Source organism: Haplochromis burtoni, unplaced genomic scaffold (genome assembly GCF_018398535.1).
Source record: "Haplochromis burtoni strain Fernald_Lab_line unplaced genomic scaffold, NCSU_Asbu1 Contig_96, whole genome shotgun sequence".
NCBI classification, from domain to species: domain Eukaryota; kingdom Metazoa; phylum Chordata; class Actinopteri; order Cichliformes; family Cichlidae; genus Haplochromis; species Haplochromis burtoni.
Genome location: NW_024582457.1, coordinates 1,071,270 through 1,097,618, shown reverse-complemented (window position 1 = coordinate 1,097,618; position 26,349 = coordinate 1,071,270). Strand labels below are relative to the sequence as shown.

Here is a 26,349-nt window from a genome sequence, read left to right as displayed (position 1 = left end):
TAGACATCACACAGCACTTAAATGTTTCAGCTGAGTTTCTGTTTTTTCTTTCAATTACCCTCGCCAACCTTGAGGCCGTTTGCTTTCACAATTGTCATCACACTTTAATATGCTGTGGAAAAAAGACACATCACAGCAACTCATCAGTGCAATGAGGGGAGATGTCTGGGAGCAACAACCTCATTGATCTGTGATGCCTTTATCTTATTACTCAGGAGGAATTACTTCCATGAGTAACACCGCCACAAGGGTTAAAGGCCCTCATGAAAAGGGTTTGAAATTTTAGCCATTCAATTTACTGAATGTATTTTCAAACTCTATTATTTGCAGGTTTGAAAGTGACTGGACTTCTAAAGAGACTTAAAGAGGTCCAGTCGCTTTCTTTCTAAGCTCCTTAGATTGCTTTAGTTCATTGATGTTTGTGGGTTTTCATTCATGCACAGCTCTCAGAAGGTCTTGTCTCAGCATTGAGGTCTGGACTTTGACTAGGCCATATCAGCTCTTTGGTTCTTTTCTTGTTCAGTCATTTTGTTTTCAGATTTCAGCCACGCTTTAGCTGTCAGATGGCCTTACATTTAACTCAAGAATGCTCTCATATACAGAGGAGCAGTGTTAGGGTAAAGTGTTACACAGTAATGCTTTACTGTAAGAAATTCAGTTATCACACTACAGTTATGACACACACCTGTGTTATTACAGATGTAAAAGTTGTCAAATAAAGGTGTTAAGATGTGCAGCTCAACAAACTGACAAACTTTTGAATTTAGAGGGGTGGTCATATTGGCGGTTAATCAAATAACCCTCTTAATGCCTATAGAAGCCATACCTAAGACTGCACAGAGTTCTGTAAAAATGTTTTCTAAGGAAACTTTCCATAAATAAAAATCCTGCTCATATTTTTTTTCATTAACAAGCTATCTTAAAATCTTAAGAGCTTCAGTTGACTTGAAAGCTTAATAAAAGGCATCTTTACCTCTTTAGTCGCCACCAGGTGAATCAATTACACCTCTGTAGTGTTAGTATGCATTCTGCTAGGCTATAGTATTGGTTTGAGGTTGGTAAGCATTGTCTCCTTCCCATGAAACTAACTCACAGTAACTGGGTCCAATCTTTCAAAAGATCCAAATATATATTTTTGTAATTTATATTAAAAAAAAAAGAAAGATTAAAAAAACTGATACAAGCAATGTGGAAATGTGGAGTGCGGTTTATAATTACCACAGGCCACCCATTTGAGGCCAAACTCAAAAGTCAAGTAATCACCAAAGTCACTAAGAAGAATGTTTGTAAGATACGTTGTGCCAACTCATCCAAGAGCTGCAGTTATTCCAGTGTGGTGAACTGACCGACCAACGTATTAGCACTGTTGTCATTAGCATGGCCCAAAAAAAAAAAAAGAAAAGCTAGAGCTGTCACTGACAGCAACCCAATCAGGTTATGAAAATCAACAGGCAGTCTTAGGCACAAATATGTTTATTGGAAACTCCCTAAGCAAGAGTGCAACACAGCTGGTGCAGTAAAGCACAACACACACTTAGACCAGAGTTCTGCTTGCGCTGTGCTAACCGATGGCAGCTCCGCTGAAGCATAAAGTAACTGAACTAACTGAGCTCATTCAGATGTTTGCTACTGCACAATCTAAGATTGTTCATTTGCATAATATAAGGAACAGTGTAGTAGCTGCTAAATACAGTTTTTTTTTTATTCTAATACCCCAAACCTTGATTTGTGAGTTTCAGTTTCTTTCATCAGAGTTAGTATAGACCCCCACGATCGCACAAGATACCTAAGGATCCTTTGATTCTTCATGGACAAGGTTCACACAGCTGCAGTCCTTTATTGTACATAAAGTATACAAATAGCAAAACACAGCTCAAAGACTTCTCAAGGCCTGACATGCTTATTGATAGAAAACAATCTTCTCACAAATGGAACTGGCATGCCATGAACAAAGATTCTTTTTTTTTTCTTCAGACATCTATTCATGATAGCTGACAATCATCTCAATATTCTTCCGTATTTTTATTTTCTTAAGTTTATTTATGCCTTCAGTCCTTGTGAAGGTGAAACATCTGGAAAAAATATCTGAGGAGTACACACTGGCTGCTTATCTAATTTAAAATAATTAAATATTTATTTTAATAACTTTTCTTTCTCTCTCTCTAAAAAAAAGATTAAATTTCGTTTCTTAGTGACACATCAACCATTTGAAATAACAGGACACCAACTGCTACAACAGCATCTATAGCACCAAATGAAAACAAGCCGTGATCTTAGATCATTTCTAAGAGAGCGGGGAACTCAAATCCCCTGTTGAAAAAAGGTGAAAATACAGACTTCTGAACAATGCTTTTCCTGCAATATACAGTACCACATAATAGGAGAAAACTAAATGACAGAGTACAAACATCAGACCGCCATCAGTCAGGCAAATGCAGGTATAGAACATTGTGTATTTGTGTCACAATCCTTTTTATCTCTGAAAATCTGCCTCACAAAGCCAGTATCTCACAGTGACACATTTGCAGTCATGTGCTGAAAGACTCTATGGAGTCACTCTCCTTTCTTACAGTCAGCTCTCAGAGTCTCAAGTCCCATCACAGAGTCTGATGCGCAGCGTCGAGCACCTTTTTCCCTCTGGTGAAACGTTCGTTCTTTGTAAAGTTTCACGTTGTATTGCATCATTGTGAGATCGACCTTGTCAAACGCTGCACACAAAAACATTCACACGCTCGCGCGCGCACACACACGAATGCTTTTCAACAGCTGCCAATGGGTTGCATTTGTGATTCAGGCTTAATTGTGACACGTTTAAATAAATCATGTAAAAAGTCATTTTGATCAGAGAGATCGTTCCTTGTCTACCTTTGTGCCACGAGCCAAACTGTGCCCAGGATAAAGTGAAACAACAGCCGAAGGTACAGCTGATGTTTTCCACTAAAACATATGTGGCGACAGACTGTAGAGAATGTAAAAACACTGCTCACGAGCTTCTTGACAGGATTTGAAAAAAAAAAAAGCTTTCTACATTTGGCTTGCTGCTCATTCATTCTGTTATGCTGTGCAGTTCTCCTGCATCGCCCAACACATTGCTTTTTAGTGCTCGTTTGGGTTAGAGCTGTCCTAATATCTAATTTTCCCATTAATGTCACAGCAATGGCAAAAAAGCGCATAGTAACCAAGGCAATGAAAAAAAACATCATTTCTAACTGCAAAAGGCTACAAATTGCTTTGTTGATGATAGGAAACCAGTCATCTAGCTATCTGGGATTTCTGTTCATAATGAAAAACTTGGTGCATACTACCTAGGCATAAAAAAAACCTACAGATCTTTGGTGTTTGCTTGTTTCAACATGCTGTCCCTATATTAAGAAAAAATTGAACTTTAATGGATGATAAATACACCATAATCACAGCCCTGGGTTCAGATCTCTAGTCTGCTGAATACTAGATTGTCTATTTGTGGGGCTACATTGGACTGAAAGCCATTTGCGATGCATGGGCAGTTCACGGGGCACCTCATATAGTTCTAATGCCCTCATAAGGAGCAGTGGCTGACCGTGCTTAATGAGGATTAATGCAGAAGCAGATTGGGGTTTGCGCCTTCCCAGACACACTTCTGCCACAGCATTCCCGCTTGGCTGTTATTGATTGCCCCCACTGAGGGTCCGTGTCCCTGTGCAACCTCGGGGAACAAGTGTTAAATGCAAAGCAAGTGAAAAATAGAGTTTGATGGTGACAAGGAGAGGAGGAGGGAGAGAAATGAGGAAGTGGTGATATGCAGGGTTTAAAGCCCAAGAGAATGGTGAGAATTTGAATAATGAAAAAAAAAACATTGCTTTTGACATGGAGCTGTGCTTCCCTAAGTGAGTATTGGTTCTTTATTTATCGTTATGCTGCCAGACAATAAAATAAAACTGCTGGAAATAGTAGAGGTATGAATATAGACTGCTCCTGCATGCCTTAAAGTTTTAGGCCTGGTGCCCTACAAAATGCAGAAGACATCTGTAGATTTAAATGAAACACAGGATGTTGTTTCGTTTCTGGCATGAGGTGCTATCAGATTCCACATTTTGTTTTAAAGTGTGACATATACAATAACACTAGTTTAATTTCATGGTTTGATTGCTGTGACATTTCATGGGATCTCCTCAACCATCTGTCCCATTTCTTTACAACCAAACAATAAATATACTCCAGCATATAGCAACCTGCCAACCGTGTCTCTCATTACGCAGAAAGATTCCAGCGAAAGCTGGCAATATTTTCATCTTCTTTCACAGCCATTAGTAAGACATCTCCTCAGGTTTTCAACATTTTTTTTCTCGTCCCTCTCTGTGGCAATGTCCCATATTCGTAGGTTCCTCGCATACAACACATCTAAATATAGACTTTAATGGCTGCTGAGCAAAATCAAAGAGAAAAACAAAACAAAACAGGAATAATGTAGGTGCCACCCGCAGTGTGGGGTTTAAGAGAATAGAAATGCATGAGGCGTTTCACTGTCCACTGGAATGTATACAAGAGTCAGTCAGTCACTGGGAATGGGGGGTGGGCTTGGCGGCTTGGTGAGGGCGTTGGGGGTAGTCTCAGTGGTGGCCACTAGTCATACTGGCCCTTCAGTCAAGCCTTCCAGGGGAAGGGTGGTGGCGTTGTCAGTGGGCTGCGGGTCGTCCTGAGGATGCATGGGCGTGTGCGTGGCGACAGCCAGGCTGGCATAAGGCAGGTGGCAGTCCATGTGCAGGAAGGGGGGGTAGTGCTGGCGGTAGCAAATGTATGCAAACAGCAACCCGATCACTCCTCCAACAAAGGCGTCTGCGAGGCACAAAAACAGATATATTTAAAGGAATGCATGGATAGCTAAGTTTAGCCTGCGTGAAGGAAGTAAAATAACACCTGCAAATAGAATTAGCACAATTAATAAGCCATTGATGTATGTGTTGCAGTGCTTATATTGTAGTTTGGAGTTCGATGAAAGAAACTTGAAAGGGAGAGTAACGAATCTGCTCTGCTGAGCGGTGGCTTCACTTGCCTCAGGACAGGAGGCTGTCTGTGTCACTTTGTCATATGCTGAACAGGCTTGTATTATACCTAGCCACCTTTAAGCTATAATATATCATATAATATCACACTGCCATGGTGAGTATTAAGTCTATATTGCTCCATATAGATCAAAATGACACAGCCAGCTGGTGGCTGAAACAGCTCTAGTAGAGGCTTCTGCCATATCAAAATGATGTTTTTTCCACAGGTCTCCCTTTATTTCGTCCTTCTGGGTGAAATGAAAAAAATACTGCAACATCGATTCCCGCCATTCAACAGCTGTACAGTGCACGAGTTTGCTCACTGAATGTTTCATCGACTGCTGTCAACCGAATTTAATAGACTGTGACTTGATGCGATATATTAGCTGGGCGGCCTCGTTGAGACGGCGTGTGGAAGGCCAGCCTTTTCCCCTCAGAGAACAGAGGGCACATCCAAAGTGAAAAGGAATGGTGAGGAACATTAGTATCTATTGAGAATGGTGCCGCAGCCTGGCTAATGGCAGCTCCCAGCTTGTGTTTACAGTGGGAGCAGATTGAGCCCCCTCAAGTTTAATAGCCCTTTGCGTACTTACAGTTTGCTGAGGAGATTCACGACAAAAAGTCGAGCTAAGAAACACAATGAGGACCCATGCAATGATTGGCTTGTCTTGAACTGCTGTAGGTGCTTTGCTTTCATTGTAAATATATTTTAGTTCCTAAAAAAAGTGGAACATATGGCTCTCTAAAACTAATTAACACCCCATGACAGAACTGTCATCATATTTGCACATGCGCTTTTACACACCTCACCCACATATTCATTCGCTTCCTCTCGCTTCACCCCTCCATCCCAGGTTTTTCTAAGTCTTTTAGTAAATATATGAAGTTAAAACAGAGAAAGAATAATGATGTGGAGAAACATGAAACCTTAACCTTATAATCATAATCTCCTCCCAAAGCTGGTGAATGATATGATGCATCTGATGCAGTTTTCAGGAAATAATCATTATGCAATATCTTAAAGACAGCTCTTTAAGACACAATTTTACCCCTGTTGGACAAACAAGTGAACTTCTTAGTTGGGCTTATTGTACCGGCTGCACTTTTTAGCTTCCTCTCAATTTGTCAGGTGTGATGATGAAGTTAAAGCTTGTTGTGATTATAGGAATACAGCTGTTACAAGCATAGGCCTCATTACTCATCTGCATCTACAATTACAAAAGTTCCTTGAGCAAGGTTGGACTGAACATCAATAATTTCTGGCTGACACGGGCACAAGACTTTTTGTGGCAATAATTCTAATAAATGGAGGAAAATCTCGTGTCTAAGTTGTCAGGCAGACCTTGCCAGTGGTGTTTGTAGTCACAGGTCCGGGACAGTGCAATCATCATGGCGCTGTAAAGAGGCAGCACCATAGCACAGAGACGCCAGCTACGCCCGCGACCTTGATCCGTAAAACACTGCAACTTTCCCGCCAGGTAGAAGGAGGTGAAACCAAGACCTGAGAATGCAACTAGAGGGAAGACAAAGAGAAAGAAAGAGAGACAAATCAATATTGAATGTTATGTTACAACATTCAGATTATCAGTTGATGTCTTGATCTAGGCTCTTGATATAAATACAGTCAGTGAGCCAGTCACACAAGGCTAGTTCAGTTACTTTTAATTCAGTTTTTTTTACATAGCACCAAATCACAACAGTTGCCTCAAGGGGTTTTATATTATAATGTAAAGACCCTAAAATATAAATAATAGAGTGATGTGATACCACTCAGCCAATCAGCTCTGTGCATTCCAGGTGGTAAACACTGACTCTACAGTGTCAATAGCTGAGAGTAAGTTCTCAGCTATTGAGAGAAAATAAACACAGGGAAGCTCTTTTCTTCAGGGTCTCCAAGGCCAAAACAACAAACAAAACACCCCCTTTAGATGGTAGAAAGAAAGGGAGAAATACAGAGGATTGTGTGAAAAGATTAAAAAATTGACAAGGAGGAAGGAAGGAAAAAATTAGGAACGAACGGTGCAGTGCAAAATTGAAAAGTGGACAGTGAAAATAGAGCAATGGGTGAACGCTGGGCCTCTCCAGATGCAATTTGTTGATCTCTAAGATGATGAGGACCTGAAAGAGCAGCTTGTATGTGCTGATCCTTGCACTTTTCAACTGAGTAAGGTTTCTCAGGTATGAGGAAAGTAGCCCTGTGTATCTTGACCATGTTTGGGTCTACACACTTAACCGAGGCAGTTTTCTCCACAGTTATAAATGGCCTATATAAATTCACTCACAATAAATTTGTGTGTAAATGATCAGTATTTATTCAGGTTTTGACGCACACGTTTGTAAAATAGTTTTACATGTGGTCAGATTGCTTCTTACTTGTGTGTGGATTGAAGCACGCGCCTGAGAGTCCTAGAAAGTTGCACACAAAATTGGTGTACATATTTGTAAGTTTAAATTTACACTTGTGGAACATATTTTACACATTTGCAACCCTTTTTGCGGCACATTTCTCTCCATAATTAAAAGAGGCGAATAAAGGGAGCCTCTAAACCTGCTCACAACTGTTCAGCTGTGTTGAGATTTATAATGGTTGAGACTTTTCAGTCCGGATAGGAAACAGAAAAGAGGCAATTCGAGATTTTCCGCCCTTTATTAGATTTTTTTTTTTTTTTGTGTGTCCCGTTTGGATCTTTAGCCATCAGAATTGTTGTCTTAAGGCCAAGAAAGATGCCAAGCGGATTTATTTTACCAAGTGGATCATCATGGCCTTGCCATATTGGTCCATTTGATTGACCTTTATTATAATTATGAATTTATTTTATTTTCAGTTGCTACAAACGGGACAGACATGACTGGGGGATAGGACAGGGAGAAAGAATGAAAGAAAGAGAGGGAGAGAAAGAAAACCAAAGGGGAGAAGAGACGGTGAGAAGGGGGGGAAGAAAGAAAAAAAAACAAACAAAAAAAACAAACACCTGGGTCACCTGTATGGAGAAAAAAAACAGAAGAGAAAGCAAACAACAAAGAGCAACATAATAAAAAAAAACGGCACCATCACAATAAACTAGCTAGCAGTAGATATCAGTAGATACTAAATAATAAACGATATTGTGCAGCACGCAAGATAGACAGCGCACAATGTGCTTTGAGGCAGCAGCCAAGAAAGCTGTAGTCCGCGTCTGTGAATACCCGTGTGTACACCTGTGTGCATACCTGTGTGGATCAGCATGCTTGCATTCCAAAGGTTTCTCCATGTAACGATCTGCTAGGGAGTGTGGGGAGCCACAGCCCCGTCCTCCAGGGTATGAAGCAGGTATGGAGGAGATCAAAACTCCAGACATCCAGAGGCCCCCAGAACACAAGAGACCAAGGAAGACCAACAGAGGGGCAGCCGCGCCACTGTCCCAGAAAGAGCTGAGGAGAGTCCCAGATGAGGGCTCACTCAGCAGCCGCGGAGCAGAAGCCAGGGGGAGTTGCAGTGACGCGCCCGTGAGCTCCGCCGGCAGCCAGCTGTGCCTGAGTGACCGAGCCCCAGGCCGAGAGGCCGGGGGCACCCCACCTCCGAAGTGGCCCGAGCAAGCCCCAGGCTCCAGGCCCCGATAAGCGGCCGCCAAGGAGTGAGCCGGTGTGTACCCGGACGCCCATCCCCAGACACAAAGAACCACCAACGCACCGACACCTGAGGGAGTCCGCCACTGGCAGGGGAAGTGGTGGTGGGTGGAGATAGGCCTCCAAACCTTGGAGGGCCTGAGATGTCCCCAGAGAGGTGGCGTCTGATACCCAACCTGACATATAGACACAGACATACAGGCACACACAGAACAAACATCCATTCCCACCCTCATGCTCTCATATGCACTTACTCCACACTCAACCAACGTGGAGACAGACATAAAGAGACGCTGTACACACGATCACACTCCCCAAGCGTACTCTACGAAACCGGGTCTAGGTACCCTTGCCCCTGGAGGGGGGAACTGCACCCAGACCCAGGTGGTGTTACCCTTTTCCCTGCGGTGGGGGGAGGCAGACCGCCCCGACTCCGCAGCAGCAGGGAGGCCCCACACTCCAGACCGCAGTCGGACGGCCAACTCCTCCTAGCCCCCCCGCTCCAGCAGGCCGCAGAGAACGGGGGTGAGAGAAGACTCCAAACCTTTTTTCTGATTTTTCTGAAGTTAAACACTTAAACTTTTAATGGCGAGAATTTTGAAAAATCATACATATATGTATATAATTAAACATTGTGATCATCCAGTCCTTTGCTTCAGTAACTTTCTTCTAAGTGGACCTCTTTAAATTTTAGTTAAATACCCCTGCCCTATTGTATGAGCACTTGGCAAGAGTGGGAAGGAAAAACTCCCTTTTAACAGGGAGGAACCTCCAACAGAACCAGGCTCGGACAGGGGCAGCCATCTGCCGTGATGGGTTGAGGTTGAGGTGAGGGAGAAAGGACAAAACACAAGCTGTGGAAAAGAGCGAGAGATTAATAACTCCTGATTAAATGTGGAGTGGTGTACAAACACAGAGAGGGAAAAGAAGTGAGTGAAGAAGCCCCAAAAGTAACCTGTCTATATAAAATCATACTACAGATATATTTATGTAGTTTAAAAGGTAAATGAAATTGTACTTATAAGTCACCTTTCTATTCAGCTGAGCAGTCAAAGCAACTTATTACTATAAGTCTCATTTTCACCGTATGACACACAACACTAACATTCACACACACAAACACACACATGCTTAAGCATCAGGTTGAGCTTGGACTTCAGTACCTTGCCCAAGGATACTTCAACCTGTGGAGGAGTTAGGGATCGATTCACTGACCAGCTGATCCATCTGTGTAACTGTTGAGCATTTTGGAAAAATGTAATGGAAACTGATAGGAGTTTTGCAGCAGTTTTTCAGAAGTTGAGTATGTGTTTCCACTGCACTTTTACCTGCTTTCAATGTGCATGAATTGAATGATAAAGAAAATGGAAAGAGGTCAAACCTCCAGCAAAACTTGCAATGTACAGATAAACATTTTTTAATTGACCAAGGTGTTTTGGCTTGTGGCCTTCAAGCGATCATCACAATGAGGTCGTTATGATGAGATGTTGTTGGAGTTTTTGACCTCTTCCCACAGCTACCCACTCACAGGTAATTTCACTGAGACTGCAGTCTCTAAACGCTGTGCTGAAACACTCTGCAGGTGCCTAGGAGCAGATGGGAGCAAGCAGAAAACTACACTTACAGAGCTAAGCAGAGCCCACACTCTCAAGGAGACTCATTTAGCAATTTGCATACTCTTGCAAAATGAGGTCTGTTTGCAGCATCAATGTGTGCATCCCACGTGAAATAATTAGCTTCCTAATGACTGAACACTGAACAGCTCTCACCTCAAAACAAGAAAGTCCTGGGTTTGAATCCATGAGTCAGCTGGGGCTTTTCTATATGAGGACTATGTTTGAGTTCTGTGGGAGTTCTCTCTGGGTGCACGGTTTTCCTCCCACAGTCCAAACACGTGCACTGGTAATGGTCTAAATTTGCCGTACATAAGAAAATCATCGGATTAGTGATCCTATGGAAGCACTCACTCACAAAAAGAAGAGAACACACATGTCCCAAATCGTACCACTCGAGAGTGGGTTAGAGTTTATAAATTACACACATACCCACAGAAACATACGTTACAGTGAAAAATAAAGCCCCGAGTAAGAAAACAATCGTGACTGAGCTACTCGCCATGCAGTGCTGAAGAGACCACCCCTTGTTTTAACTGATGTTGTAGAAAAAGCAGCAGTCTAATTATCAGAATTAAAGGTTTTGTGATGGAGCCATTAATCTTTGCCCTGGCACAGGGTCATTAGTTAACTGCTACAGCAGGCCAAACAGCACCCAGCCTCACCCATCAGATGCCCATTTGTCACTCACCCCACAATCTGGCCCAGAATACTAAGACCAGCAGGACACATGTGCAGCCAGGAGAGAGAGAGAGAAAGCGAGGAAATCCAATGGGGGTAGAAGGAAGAGGCAGAAAGTTCAGCCGTCCCAACAGCTGCCTGTCTTGCTTTCAGGTGATGACTTGGATCCATTAACAATTCTGAATTTTACACTGGACAATTTACACCAGCATAGTGGACAGTTGGTTTAGGCTAATATAAGATTTATTGCTATGTTATTCAGTGTTACTTGCATGGGAAGTTATGGAGATATTGTAGTTTTCCTTCATTGCATCCTTATTCAGAATACTTTCTCATATTACATTTTTCTGCGTTTTTTTGTTTGTTTTTTTGCTCTTTTTGTTTTTGCTGGATTGCTCACAATGTATCTTCTTCTTGCTAGCCAGCCAATTTACCCATCAGATGTTAGCAAAAGTTGGATCCTGCTTGAAAAGTAGACTGGGGTAAACTGGGAGCCCAATTAATGCGAGGAAAGATGCAAACACTACAAAGATAATGAAGCTTTGGGTGATATAAAGCAGATTTAAGAGGCTCCCAGAGGAAATTCACACCTGCCCAATATTAACAATGCATTGCACAGAGAGGCTTAGTGGACCCCAAGCTTTAAATTGCGCCAGTATTTGCTATACCTTGTTCTGTATGCAATAACACACTGGGCATTGTCAGCATTACCAAAAATGCATTACTTTTGAGCTTTCTAGCTCACTTGAGTTCCTCTGCTCAGAGGTTATGAACAAGCCATCCCCAGCCTAAGCGTTCCTCACTGCCCATCAATCTCACTTCTGGGCAACCTCACCACATTTCCCATCACAGCTCACACCATTTATTTTAATAGCTCTTACTATAGCTAAGACAATTACATTACTCACTGTGAAAGACAGAACCAAATTATCAATAAACCATAGAGTCGGACATTGAAATGTTCAGTCAGCATGGTCTAACTCATATTAGTTCAACAAGGCTTTCAATATTATCTTTTCAATTTCTGGAGAGCAGATCACACATCATTTTTGTATTAGTAACAGCAGTAATGTAACACTTCAAAAAGGGTATCATATTGCACAAAGTCATCTTCACTGTTTGAACATGATAAACATATACATTACTCTGTGCGTTGTACATGCTTTGATTCTTCTCTTCTAAAATCATGACCCAGCTGGAGCAGCCATCTAGTAAACTGCTCTTTCCCGCTATAATCATTCATTCAGAGTGACAGGCACATATCCATTTATGAGAAGGAGGCTGCACAGGTCACCAAACTCACACAACAACTCTCCCTGATTTGTAGCAATTTGCTGCTATAGTTAAATACCAGAGCTTTTTCGTAATATGTGGATTTCATACATAAAACTCTGCAAATGGCCCATTTTAACTGACGTGCAGTCTATAAATCTGAGCAACTGAAGACAATGTTGAAATACTCCAGACAGAAAATAGGGGAACTGTAGATAGAAACAATATTGTCTAACCTTTATTTTTAGAATTTATTGACAGAAACAACAAATGTGAATAAATTAAATCTAACCTGCTGCAAAGCTGAGCCAAAATCGTCTTTTTTATTGCCACAGTACACACAAAGTTTATGTTTGTAGACACAGTAAGTCAACATCTTCAGGATTGCTCTAATAGAAATGCTTTTTCAGCATGAATAATACAATAAGTATGTGCTCTGCCCAGGCTACGTGTAAAGAAGTGCGCAAATACATTTTGTAGATGTAAAATTTGCATATATGACCAAGCTGGGTTATACTTAATTTAATAATGACTGGGATGTTATTGTCTTGTTCAGAAGTGGCAGGAGTCCCTAAGAGGACAGAGGGAAGAGGCCAAGGATGGGGGGGGGGAAACATCATGTTAATGAATCTGTCTCATTCATTTCAAAAGCTTTGAAAAAGTTATTCCCCTGAGACTAAACAGAGATGCCTAATGAGAGTAATGAGTACAGGGTGATTGCCTTTTTTCATCTTCAAACAAACACAAGGTTTGCGCAGAAGTTTCAAGTGAAGAAGGACCAACATTGCACTTTTTTTAAAGATGGAAATGATGCAAGAAGGTTTTTCTTTTTGGTAAACGTGTTAGAAACTGCATCCACTGGTGCATCCAAAGGAACCGCTCAGCCACATAAATGGAACTAGCTTGCACAGTCTGCAAGCTAGTTCAGGCAGACTGCTCAAGCTGGACTGCGTCATACACACTTACATGCCTTACTCTCCTCGCCTCATACACCAAACTAAGACCTCGAATTTGTTTAGACACCAACATTTCCCATTTCTTTCACTAACATGTGCTGCTCTGCATCGCTGCCTGCTGTTCAGCCCCTCCGTCGCCCCAGCAACCACCTATAGGTTTGAGCCTACAAGCATTTTCTTTTAAATTTGCTTTTTGATTTTTAATTGTAACTGCATCTTTTTAGAGATGTGGTGCAGCAGAAAAGGCAATAGCAGAGCTGCATGATAAATTGAAATAATGAGATAGAATTTGCTAACTAGGAGTTTTTCTTTAGGCTCTCAAAAGATTTGCTCAATTATTTCTTATACAAGAAACGCTCCTGTACCTACTTTGGATTTTGACTGGAGCATTTCAACAGCGGGACAGGTTGCCATGTGATTTGATAGACATTTTTCCCACAGGTAATTACTTTACGTTTTTATTCAAGTCTATCTATCTATTAAGTTAAAATGTTCAGGACTTTGGTCTGTATAAAAAAGCTGACATTAAACTCAGTTGTAGTTCTGGCAGGACACGGAGTCAAGCTCAGCCAGTAATCTCGGCTTCTTGGCTCTCTGTATCTATTAGCTTGCCATTTCTTCACTGTATTTGGTAGGATGAGCCAGAGACATTGATTACAGTATGTCTGCACTTGGGAGTAAGACTTAATATTATCTTGACTTTCCACATGCATTTATATGTATAACCTGAGGGAGGAGATCATTTTAAACCTTATTTTCTGGCAGTTGCTTCTTTTAACAGATTTATGTCAATTTTTACATCCCTGTGACTCCTGACACTGAACGTATGGCATTCTACCTGTTGATTATTATTAGGTAAAAGTAACTGCCCTGGGATGTAACCAAGATCACTGCCAATCTGCAAGTCTAACTTTCACAATTTTTTTTATCTTTGTTAGAATTAACACAGCAAATGTGCTAATATTAGTATGAGCCCAGAGCAATGCTGAAGTTCAGTCTGAAAGATCTCAGTGGCTGCGGCTGAGCCATTACACCAAACTTATCTATATTCTAGCTTTGAACAATTAACTCATTACTTATTTATGTGTTACTTTATAATATGAATTTCCATCAACACCACACTCCAAACTCATATTATTATGCTTCCAATCTCCCAGCCTTCCTCACACTCTCCTTGCTGTTTTGACTTTTGACCCCAGCAGGAACAAGTGGGACACAACCCTGACTCTCACAGAAGTAATGCATATTAATTAACCACTTGAGCATGGAGACTGTTTCATCCATTAACATACAAAAGCTCAACAGAACCTCCTTATTAGCGCTGTATAATTGCTCCTTCACTCTGCACTGAACTGTGTCTGACTGTGTTATAGCAGAAATAAGAGGACACGCTGCTGCAGCAGCCTAATTCTCCCTAGACATTCAACTAATATGATGGACATGGCAAGCTAAGGCTAATTTAATATAGATAGTTGTGCATAAGTGAAAGAAGCAGGAGCTGGAGATGTGATTAGCTCCATCTCTCAGGATTCATTTAGGAATCGGAGAGACTGTAGATGGTAAGATGGCAGATGGGTTTCAAAAGTGTTTATTAATTGATCATATCTAATGGTTTAATATTCACAAGGGGAGAGTGGTGAGATGAATATGAATATGAAGTAGACAATTAGAGCTAATGCTTTAGGGCCCGGTTGCTTTATCGCTGTGGATATTGGTGCAGCGAATTCAGGGGAGTTGCTATTTATCTGTTTGTTTTTCTTTTTTCTGGAACCCGTCTCCTCCAATTTATGTTATTCTTTTACTTTGCTATGAGGCGAAGAAAAAGAAATCTAATCAGGGGCAACGTGAGCAGCTTTAACAACTTTCAAATGCAATAATAATAGTCTCAGTGTTTAAAAAATAGCTGTCGACAAACAGTGGAATCTGATATATATGTATATCTTTGTTCTGGCTATTCTTGATGGATTTCGTTTGCATTTTACCGTGCGTCCTTTAATGACACAAGCTGCATATCTGTGACCTCATTTCTGAGTCTGTGAGTGCAAAACTGTTTATTTTTCCCCTATAGTCTGAGTGTATGTCTTCACACAAGCCAGAGCTGATTTTGTGAGACATCCAGATGCCATTTTAAACAAGGCTCCATTCACTCTCGTCTTCTCTTTGGCCCTATTCTTCTGTCCCACGCCACATTTGTCTGAGTAAAAGCTCTGTAACTTATTCGTGGTCCAACAAGCAATGTCTGGTGAAAAGGGACAGAGACGGGAAATTGGATTTCTTCTGCTCTCTAGATGTGCTAGTGAATGGGCGCTCCCTATGTCCCCAGTCGCACTGTTCTCTCAATCACTTTCTTACTCACTGTGCAACAACATAAGGCTATTAGAGCTGTCGCATAGATGAATGTAATCCATGCTCAGTGCTGCGGTGAATTACAGAGCATCGTCCCTCTTTGCCATGTCTAATGGGACAAAGCCAACACTTCAAAGCCTTTCTTTAAAGCAGGTGTTTGAGAGGTTGTAAGCATTAGACTTTAGCATTATTACTATAAATATGTATTTCAAATAAATCTGGGCTGTGAAATTACATCATTGAATTCACATGGTCTTGGCATGTAACACACAAAAGCCCAGTGATCTCATGTTTGATTAGGAGCCTGCTGTAAACATTCACACTGACAGCAGGATGACAATTAAACAAATTTCCCAAGCATTTCAGAAGCAGAGCGTTTCTTGTACATATGCCCAATATACCTCAATAATAATTCGAATAATTCTCATTTGGTTTCATTAGAATCTTTAAAAAAAAGAAGAAGAGGTGTTTAAGATGCATCGTGCATTTTCAGCTCTTTTCACTACTGTGACAAATAACTGTTTCAGTGGGATGCAACAATTTGCTTATTTGCACATTCCTGCAGTACAAATGATTACTGCGTAATTACCTTGTCAACTCTGAATGAGGATGTAGAGTAGAAATGTAATGAAAATGCAGAAGCAAGCAAAACAAAATACATTTCATGCATGTCACAGCGGTAGCAAAGCACACAAAGATGCTTTCTTTAATTTCGCAAAACAGATATTGTGGTGTGCAAAAGTCTTGAGCCACCCCTTGTTTCTTCCAAGCAGCCAGACTTTTTTGCAATTTTTCATATCTTGAATAATAGTTCTCCAGGCTCCTGCCACTTAACACTGACGTATGACTCATTCAAACATGAAAAAGGCACCTAACTCAAGGGAGGAACCAGTGCTGTGTCACATAACAGACAACTTAGCAAAGAACCCGTTTTAAATTCCATCTTTAGGCACTTTTATATGAGGAGAAACACCGGAACAAAACACCGTAAAAAAATAAAAACCCAAAACACCAAAGCCATGCCGTCACATTTTTGTTCAGTGCTGGCAAGACCATTAATAGATCTTTGCAAAGATGTATCTTCTTGATTAAAGCCTTTACATCCCAGATGCACCACGCTATGCCAAGAGTTTATTCAGCATCTGTGTGGCCTCCAGCAAATGTTCCATGGATACCGCTTAACATTCGTCTGCTGGACAACAGGAAAACATTTGAATTATTTAACATACTGCTGAAGTGAAAACAGCTTGGAGGATAAGATTTTGTGTGTCCTAAGCCGGAATGCACAGCTGAGCACAGCAGGATATCAGATCAAACGGTGGGTGTGCATTCAACTCTTACTTAGGGTGCGCAAATTGATTTAAACTGATTGCTACATGTTGTAATTACCATGAAAGAGAGAGAGCAACAAGATACACCTCATACATACAGCAGCCAGTCAGTCATAGATTTTGTTTCTACTTGGTGAAATGTTGCTCAGAGCACCATGCCGTTTTAATGAGTGTCTGATATCTTCTGGCATTGTGTTGCAACTTCTGGTGGTGATTTATGTCAATCGCCTTGTGATACTCACAGGAGGAATGGCTGCTGGGGAAGCTCTTGCGCCCCTCGGAGACTACCGCCGGCTCCCCAGTGCAAAGCATCTTTGCATTCATTTGCCCATCTGGGAAACAACGCTGTAAGTAGTCTGGCCTCGGTCTGAAAATCAAACAATACCATCGACGGGAAGAATTTCATTTTACTTGTCAAGAGTGAAAAAGGGATCTCATGTGGCAAGGGCCAAGAGCCTAACATTTAGCATTACTGACACTGCCTTTAAAAAAACATGGGCTTGTTTAACGTACCTGCCAACAATCAACTTGATAGTATTTGTGAAGACTCCGTTTAGAGCAAGAGCAAGGGATACAGCTGAAGGAAAAGAGACACATAGAAATGAACATTTTACAGCATTGGGGTACTAAGACTGACATTTTTCAGCATCTGTAGGACTAATTGAAACCATCACGCTGCAGTAAATCATTAATTCTGTCAGTGTGACAAAGATTCGGGCAGGTTTACTCCTCTTCTGATATAATATAGCAATAAAACATTGATGGGAATTTCGCTTGCAGGTGGACACATGGTTGTTAGGGTCATGTGTGAGCAGCAACAGTAGCGAGTAGGACTGACAAAATTGTATGCTTAGCTACCCTGTGAGACGCGTGGTGCTTTGAGCTACCATAAATGCCCCATCTAGCTTTTGTTTTAGGAGTGTGGGTAAATTGCCGTGGACCAAATATAACAGATGTCTGTCAGATCAAATCCAGCAATAAGCTTTCTCATCTCACAGTAGTGATAAAATTTTAGGTTCAGTCAAGGCTCGGGGCATAGGGTGTCTTGTTCGATCATCTCAGGATTACATCTTTGTCTCTTTTGCAGATGAAGTGGTCATGACAGCTTCATGAAGCAGCAACATTCAGATTTATGCAGCCGGGTGTTAGAATAAGAATGAGGACCTCAAACTGAAGCCGTGGCTATCAACTGGGTCGGCAATGAGTTTGCGAGATAGCCTTAAATAGAGCCACTGCTCTTCCACCAATACAATGAGACACGTGCTTTGCTTTTGAGCATGTCTATTCTATAGATGGACATCTAGCAGGTGAGAAGTTGGCTGAGAAAAGCTTCGACAAAGACTTAGAAGAGCTGGAAAAGATGGGCAAGGGTAAGCCCTATTGCACACCAACAAAACTTAGGTAAGCAGTAAAAAATAGATCATTTGAATATAATGTCTAAGCTTAGTAACAGTATTAGTACTAAATACAAAGGGTGAGATTGATGTGTTACTTGTTAGATTTGAAAATGTGATAAAAGTGAAGAAAGAATCCTCACAGAAAAACTGACATAAGCGCATCCTTTTAGAGCCTAGTCTGACTGTGAAGCAATTCCTGCTTTATTCAACATCCGTGATGGGGAACAGGAAAACTCTAATAGGTTGACAGGTAGGTGTTATACTGCAAATGTATGTTCATTTAATTAGCTGTAAAGAAAACCACCGGGACTCATCATTAGTACCCTGACCTCATAGGTTCATCCCAGTAGTCCGCAGTGGAAATGAGTCCATTCACCCTACCACCAAAACACACATGAATAATCTTCCTGAGTGGCTGACAGGAGCACAGATTCAGTATTATTTAACAGCTGGATAATTTGGGCAAACCAGTGCAGATCAAATGAAATCCCAGAATGAGGCACATACCGTCTCGGCAGGGATGTTAAATTGCAGCGTGTTTCCCTCATCCTTTGTCAGATCTCTGTCAGGATAAAACTATTGCTCCACTCCAACTCCCTAACATGTTAGGAAATCCTTTTTGGTGCTTGCTGACGGTCATTAATGCACTAATGATTTTTTTGCTGACCTATAGCCAAACGTAACGCTGACACAGTTTGACAGTTTGTGTTTTGCGCTTAATGCCCATTTAACTCCTGCTACACAATAAGCAGATTTCTGCTGATGAAAGTGGTTGCTATAAATATAATGTGCATCTAGTGCGGTGGACTGCCATATGGCACGCATGTATATTCCCACCCTGCAACTCTGTCCTTCCAGTTCGGCCAAAATTCACCTCACATCCACTAATTAATCTTGAAGGGTCCGAGAGGAGCTTGCATGATTAGCCATTTTTTAGCCCACCATGAGGGATCCTAATATATTCATCCCCCTAATATAGTATTCATCCGGCACCAGTCCCTATGCCAAATAGGTCTACTTACATTTGGATTGGGGCTATGCCTCTGCAAACCAAATCTGGTCGCATTCATATGCATATACCCTAGAGTTTGCCCCAATGATTACTCCAGGGCACAGTTTCAGGAAATTAGTAGCCTCATGAATAAAGATAGGACTGCGGCCATTACATTAGCAAAGACCCTCTCTTTCAGCTCTTACAGAAAAACAAGGTGATTTGTGGGATTTGACGAAATCACCGATTGTTTAAATCGATTGTCATATCCTTAATATATTGCTACCCTCTAAATCTTCTCTCTTTTTAACAGCACAGGTGTTCAAACATAGAGCCTCGTTTTTTATATAGTACTTTCATAACTAGATGCTGATGCTTTGACACATGAGCGTAAACACAAATGCATTCTTGTACTTTGCTGGAAGATTGATCCCCATACACACAGTAAAAAACATAAGTAAATAAGAACGTCACTATATGTGTGGTATGGGATCTCACACTCAGATGCTGAGCAATATTATTCATTCTTTGTCACCAAAAACACACATAAAAAATCATTACAGGATCATCTGCCGTTCTCCGAGAGTCGTATATAATATAATCAAACTTCCAAGATGGCATCGTTGTATCCTCACTGAGATAATCACGTAATTAAGCAGCATGACTTTGGGAATGATAAAGGATTATTAGACAACTCTAAAAAGAAAAACAATCCTTTTCACTCCAAAGAAAATGAGGCAAAGAGGCAGTGTGTTAGTAGATTGCACTGTATCAAACATTAAAACCCAGTACATTAGAAAAACTAATTTCCATTGGTACTCGGGAAATCTAACTCAAAACCCACAAATTATGAAAGTTCAATTAAATCTGTCTGAAAATTTGATTTATAGATTCAGAGTTAGAGGACCCTCGGGGACTGCTTGAAACCCCATAAATTAGCAAGAATATGAGGACAGCTACTTTTCGGTGATTTTAGTTTGGCATGAAAAATAAATTGGTCTGTAGGTAAAGCTACTTTTTAACTGCAGACCCAGTTGAACAGCTGCTTTCCTTTTCTTTCTCATTCAGTCTTGCGGAAGAATTGGTTCAAAGCTACTTTCAGTAATGTGATCATGTAGAAACTTGTCAAAATAATGGGCTTCCTTTTAGTCTTTGTTCTTCGCCGTGATGCTGCTTTCTCGTTCAGCTTCTAGGAGTGCCTCTCTGCAGGCAGTAATGGGCCTGTTTAGTTCTACACAACACTGTAATCTCGGGATGCACTGAGCTACGCTCGCTCCACCCATTCATCTTTGGGAGAATCTTTAATTGGATTTGTGTTAAACTTTCTTAATGCTGTCTGATGTGCCAAAGCCTCTGCAGGCCTCTGGACCCAGTGGAAAATGGCACATCAGTGCGGAGGAAACGCTCAGATGTTGTCTGATAGAACAAACAGCATAAAATTTCAATTGGTAAATACTCGTGGTTGCTGTGATTAAGATCAATTTGTGCAGTACCAGGCAAACACAAAGATCTGCACCGTTAAGTAAAACCAGGTCGAACTGTGGAAAGATCAAACGGATTAAGGCAACAGACATTTTTTAATAGTTATTTTACAAGAAATCCAAACCACACAGTATTACACTACATGCAATATAAATGTCAGTTGAAGACTTCTAATGGGCTAGATTACACTGACAATAATCAGCAACAAATTTGTGACATTTCAAACAAATAACTCCACGAACCTAAACAAGCCTCTTTTATCTCTGTCTTGTCCGTCCTCTGAATTATCTTCACCACAAATATCACTGCCAGTGGAGTAAGGAATGAAATTGCCTGTAAGGAAATAAAGACAGTGACAAATATATGGTTATTACTGTGACATTAGAGATGTACTACAGCACTCTATTAGGTCTTTTTTTTTTTTTTGCAGGTTAATTGTGAAATGATTTGTGCCTCTGGGAATGACCCGAGCCCATCTATTATTCAGAGTTAATTTTAACAAGGCAAACTGAGGGGCAAAACAAGCTTCTTTATTGTTCAGTGGTTCTTCGTGCCTGAGCTGAGAGAATTATGCCCTTAGTTTGATATGAGATTGGGGCCCTCTCAGCACCTAGGTAATTATTCATGCCCGAGAATCTATTAATTACTCTCTGGACAAATTCTGCATATTTTCTTTTCCTTAAGCAACAGAGGTAGCAAAAAACAAAGGTAGTGTTTTAGTCCCATTATTATAACGCACACATATTCCTTTCCCTGTGAGTCCTGTTCATTAGTTCAGCTGTGTACATCCTGAGTATGTTTGTGTATCGCTGCCAATTATGATCTCATTTTGCACCTCACTATCCCCTCGAAATAGCTCAAACATGTAATCACACTTTCATTCACACTCATAAGTGAAGCGAGAGTTGCTCTCTGAATTTCAATTTAAACAAGTCACTGTGGTTTTTTTTAACCTTGTAACACGGCAGTCGGTTTGGTGCAAAGTGCACACGTCCTACTAAAGCTGAACAACATAATGCAAAACTTAATGTACAATAAAAGACAAAGTGTACTCTGGACAATGTAACTTATAACTTTAACATACATGAAATATATTATCGTTGCAAATGCAAATGGAGACATATAAAATTTTCTTACAGAATCTTTATTTTGTACATTTTGGCATATTTAGAGTGAAACACACAATAAATCAGGCAAAGCGCGGAAACCTTGTGATTGAAAAGTTGCTACACTATAGTGCCAAAAGCATTCAAGGCCCCTTCCTGTTCCTACATACACAAAGCCTATAAAGACATAGCCTGAAAAGACATAAAGACAAAGTCTAAAAAGACATGGCTGAGCTGGTGTGGAAGAACTTGACTGGCCTGCACACAGTCCAGACCTCAGAATACTTCTGAGGTGCCTGCGAGCCAGGCCTTATTGTCCAACATGGGCTTCTGGAAGTTCCCATAAACACACTCCTAAACCTCGTTGAAAGCCTACCCAGAAAAGCTTAAGCTGTTATAGCTGCAAAGGATGGGCTAACATCGTATTAAACCAGGGGTGGGGGAACTCCAGGCCCGAGGTCAGGTGTTCTGCAGGTTTTAGATGCATCCTTAATCCAACACAGCAGATCTATATGGCTAAATTACCTCCTCAACATGTCTTGAAGTTCTCCAGAGGCCTGGTAATGAACTAATGATTTGATTCAGGTGTGTTGACCCAGGGTGATCGCTAAAACCTGTATTAAACCCTATGGATTAAGAATTGGATGTCACTCAAGGCAAACAAGCAAATAATTTTGGCAGTATAGTACATCATGGGCATGCAATGTTTTTGGGTTCCCAGCCAGATCCACCTCTCACGTATGACATCAAGACTGAAATGTCCAAAGTGCTCAGCTGGAGGCTTTTCCATATGTCATTTTAGAATATAAAGATTTTGTTAACTGTTTCTTTTACATTTACTAAGCAAACCTTTTAATAAATTAACAGTAAGCCTATTTAATACTTAACAGACACATATCTTGTTCTTTAACTCCTTATATAACAGCATTTTATCATATTTGTAATACATTTGTAAACTGCAATGTTTATATTTCTTTACATTTACATGTACTTTTGAGATTTGCCCATCTCCTTAGGGCTTATGCAGGATAGCAACTAATTCATAAAACAATTAATATCACTGCCTAGTATTTGGAGCAAATTTCATTTCATTTCTTATAGAGATTATTACTGTAGATAATGTTTTAGAATACTTTATATTCTTCAAGGCTTCATCTGGAAATCATGCATAATCAACTACCGGTATTTGCATAAACAGTGCAAAAATGGAAACAGTTGCAATTTTTGTATTTTACTGATTTGTAAAGCTTTTTTTCCACTTCATGGGCAGCTTTTAATTATTAGATAAATTCTCCACACCTTCAGAGCTGTCGTTAGAACAGTGACACTGAATAACTTGAGTTGTGCATAGTTTCCTAGACGACTGTAGGGTGATGGGAGTGTGGGGTAATTTACAGTCATGTCATGAGTGAAGATCTTTGCACACTGAAGTTGTGATAATCTATAAATTAAACACAAACCAAAAGAGTGATGATGAGCTTTAAATAATCTTGTTCGTGAATGGTGTTTGGCTGGACATTCAGCTCAGCTGTTGAACTGTAATCGCTTGCTTATGTGAATGTGAGTGTTTTTTTCTGCTCGACTGGCGCGTTCTATGACTAATGCATTTTCAAGTGCTTATCACAAATTACCCATCAAATGTTTCACTGATGAGCAATTTAAAGCTCGGCTTTTATTTATTTTCCATTTGAGAAAATCTGCTTCTGCTTTAGCCATTTTATGTTAAGCACTAACTTTTCTGTCACAAAAGCTTCTAAACATCAAGAAGAGCTGCCAAGATAAGCTCAAGTGGATCAGTTGTTGATGTTTAATGGGCTGTATTCAGGCACTTGGGGTAAAGGTGTTGGGTTTTGCATTGCGTAAGCTGACAGTTGTCTCGAATTGACAGACAGTTAGAACTTACCACCTACTACGCAGCTGTTTCTGCACATAATAATTTGATTGTTGACTGATGTGTGTCAAGCAGCACAGGATGGAGTGGAGCACCAGTCACTCAAACGCTGACATTTCAACAGGTACGCTACATGAGCAATAGGCATCCAAAGGTTTGCCTGCTGAGATGGTTTGATTAAACAGTCAGAACCTTCTAAAAGGTCTTCTAACAAGGAATAATGTAGATAAGCTTGTCCTGCTGTGAACGATTACATACACATGTAACCGATCTGAGAATGTTATGCTAAAATAAGTAATTTCTTGATTGCAATATTAAGAAATATCAAAGAGATAATTGTAAATATCTGTAGCTTAAATACCATTTCTGCCACAGGACAGTGTAACAGCATGCAAAGCCTGTTATAACATAGTAGTGGTCCTGCTCTCTTGCCACGAGATATCTGACTGTTAAAGCTCTAAAAGATAGTTTGATCAATCTTTGGAAACCATTTACTGTATGATGTTGCATGGTAGAATGCAATCACTGTTAAAACTCAGTTTTGGGGACTGAGTCATGAAATATCACCTTCAAAAAGCAGGTCTGCTTGACATCTCATTTCCTGAGAGTGCAGATTGTTCAGGTTTTAAGGTTCAACAGATCTTGTTTTATATTTCATTTCACTGCAACTTCAACTTCAAACACTTTGAGGGACACATAATTCACATTTATACACTCATACATAAATTTATGCATTTATTTATTTTATATAAAGGGCTTAAAGCTGTTTTTGTGTTGTCCTATTTTACTATAATCACTCTTTCAAGTGGTATCATTAGAGGTAGAAAACAATGACTCACTCAGGGATTTGAGCATTGTTGGTTAAGTGTACTGAAGCCAGTGATTGTTGCTGTTAACTGAGGTCAAAATTGGCAGACCCTCCAATCGATGCTGGATAAAAACGTCAGGTTATCTGTTCAGTGCTTCCAGCAAGAGGCAGAGAAAAATTACTTTCCATCCACGCTGCATCGGCTAGAAATTCATCTTAACAGAGGACCACCTACGGCTGTCCAAAACAGATATTTACATTGCTGCGCTAAGCACCACAGTTCTTTAAAGCTGTTTTCGTATTTGTTACCAGGATTCAGGCCTCAGCTCGTCAGTAAAAATACAACCATGTGCAGAAATGATGCAGAAATTGTTAAACATGGAAACAACGCAAAAATTACCAAGTGCTTAGTGCCAAGTCTGACATAAGAGGAATGCATAGTTAAACAGGCAGTACTTACGAACATGACCCTCTTGGGAATGTGGTCTGACTCAACTAGAGGATTCTTGTAGAGCCAAAGCTCCTCTGGTTGAATCACTCTCTCAAAGGGCTCCAGAAACTCTGTAAATCTGTGGCAGAGAATAAATGCACATTGATCAGTAACTAACACTTTATGCACAAGTAATAAAAAAGTACAATTTGAGAGATTGCATGACTTTTTAATATGTACAAAGTACTTCCAGAAAAAGAAGACCCTGTCATTCTTCTGCAAAAGTAACCACAACTGAGTCCATGTGAACAGGATGTCTTTACCCAAGATCAACTACTTTGTGGTCTCACGGCAAAGCGTGTAACGGGCACGCTGGTCCACCGTGTCCATTTCATGCTTTGCCTCTCCAACACACACTTGTTGAGTGGGAGCAAATTAGCATGCCCCTACTTCCTCCAGTCTTCTTGGGCCACCCAGTGATCTGTCAGGCGCGACCTTGTTCTCTGTCATTTCAACAAGGTCTTTTTGTCAATGCACTGCAACACACTTCAAGCTCCTCGGTTCCGCAAGTGAGCTCCAAGAGACCTCAATTAAAAGTGTTTTTTAAACAAGGACTTCAATAAATCCATCCATTCAATTAATGACTTTAAATCGGCAAAAGCAGCAGATGTTTTAATTAAGCTGAATAAAGCTAAATAGATTTTAACCCTCCACCCCCTCAACAAAAAGTTTAATATGATTAAACTTGTAGCAGTTCTTGGATTTAACAGGCCAACCTCCAGATGAACTGATGCAGCATAGGAAGAAATACCAAGTGAATAATGTTCTCCTCCACAATGTGGGCCCTTCAGCAAAGCATTTATCTACTCCAATAGACATGCTCATTGTCCAGCGGCAGAAATTGGAGAATATTGTGGATCTCGTTCGGCTCGCCGGCGAGAATTTAACTGTGGAAAGTTAAAAAGGCCATTGGGCTCATGTGTCTTCTGTAAACATTGGCTACATAAGAAGGATAAACAACAAATTTTCTTATTTTCACAGGGAAAACAATTACAGAATTTTAATCTCTCAAGGACACATGCAGCACGTTACACACTGGGCCAAGTCTATTTGCTGGTCGGCTCATAATAATGTCTCCTGATGTTTTTGCAAAGGAGCAGCCTAATCAGTACTTGCTCATTTTACACCTTGCTGGGCCCGTGCGCATGATTCACTTCAGCGGCATTACATTCACGGTATGTGGTTCACAATATATTATGCTGTGCTAATGACACGCAATATGCTTCATAAATTACTCAATTTTCCCAGCTTGTATTCTCTTTAACTCTGTTGTTCAGGTATCGGTGACTGGAAATATAATTTTACTCCCCGGGGATTAAAAACAGAGCAGTACAGACACACAGTCAAGTGAAGAA

At 40.6% G+C, this 26,349-nt stretch overlaps 1 protein-coding gene across 1 annotated transcript in view; it reads right to left on the bottom strand.

Moving 5' to 3' along the window:
- Nucleotides 1-3,008: 3,008 nt before the first annotated feature.
- plpp4 (phospholipid phosphatase 4) overlaps nt 3,009-26,349 on the bottom strand; it is a 58,819-nt gene continuing 35,478 nt past the window's right edge. The window contains exons 2-7 of the mRNA XM_005927113.2: nt 24,965-25,073; nt 20,942-21,032; nt 17,343-17,406; nt 17,072-17,196; nt 6,367-6,537; nt 3,009-4,815 (exon numbers count right to left, since the gene is read on the bottom strand). Coding sequence (XP_005927175.1) covers nt 4,607-4,815; nt 6,367-6,537; nt 17,072-17,196; nt 17,343-17,406; nt 20,942-21,032; nt 24,965-25,073 — 769 coding nt within the window. The 3' untranslated portion in view covers nt 3,009-4,606. The remainder of the gene's footprint in view (nt 4,816-6,366; nt 6,538-17,071; nt 17,197-17,342; nt 17,407-20,941; nt 21,033-24,964; nt 25,074-26,349) is intronic.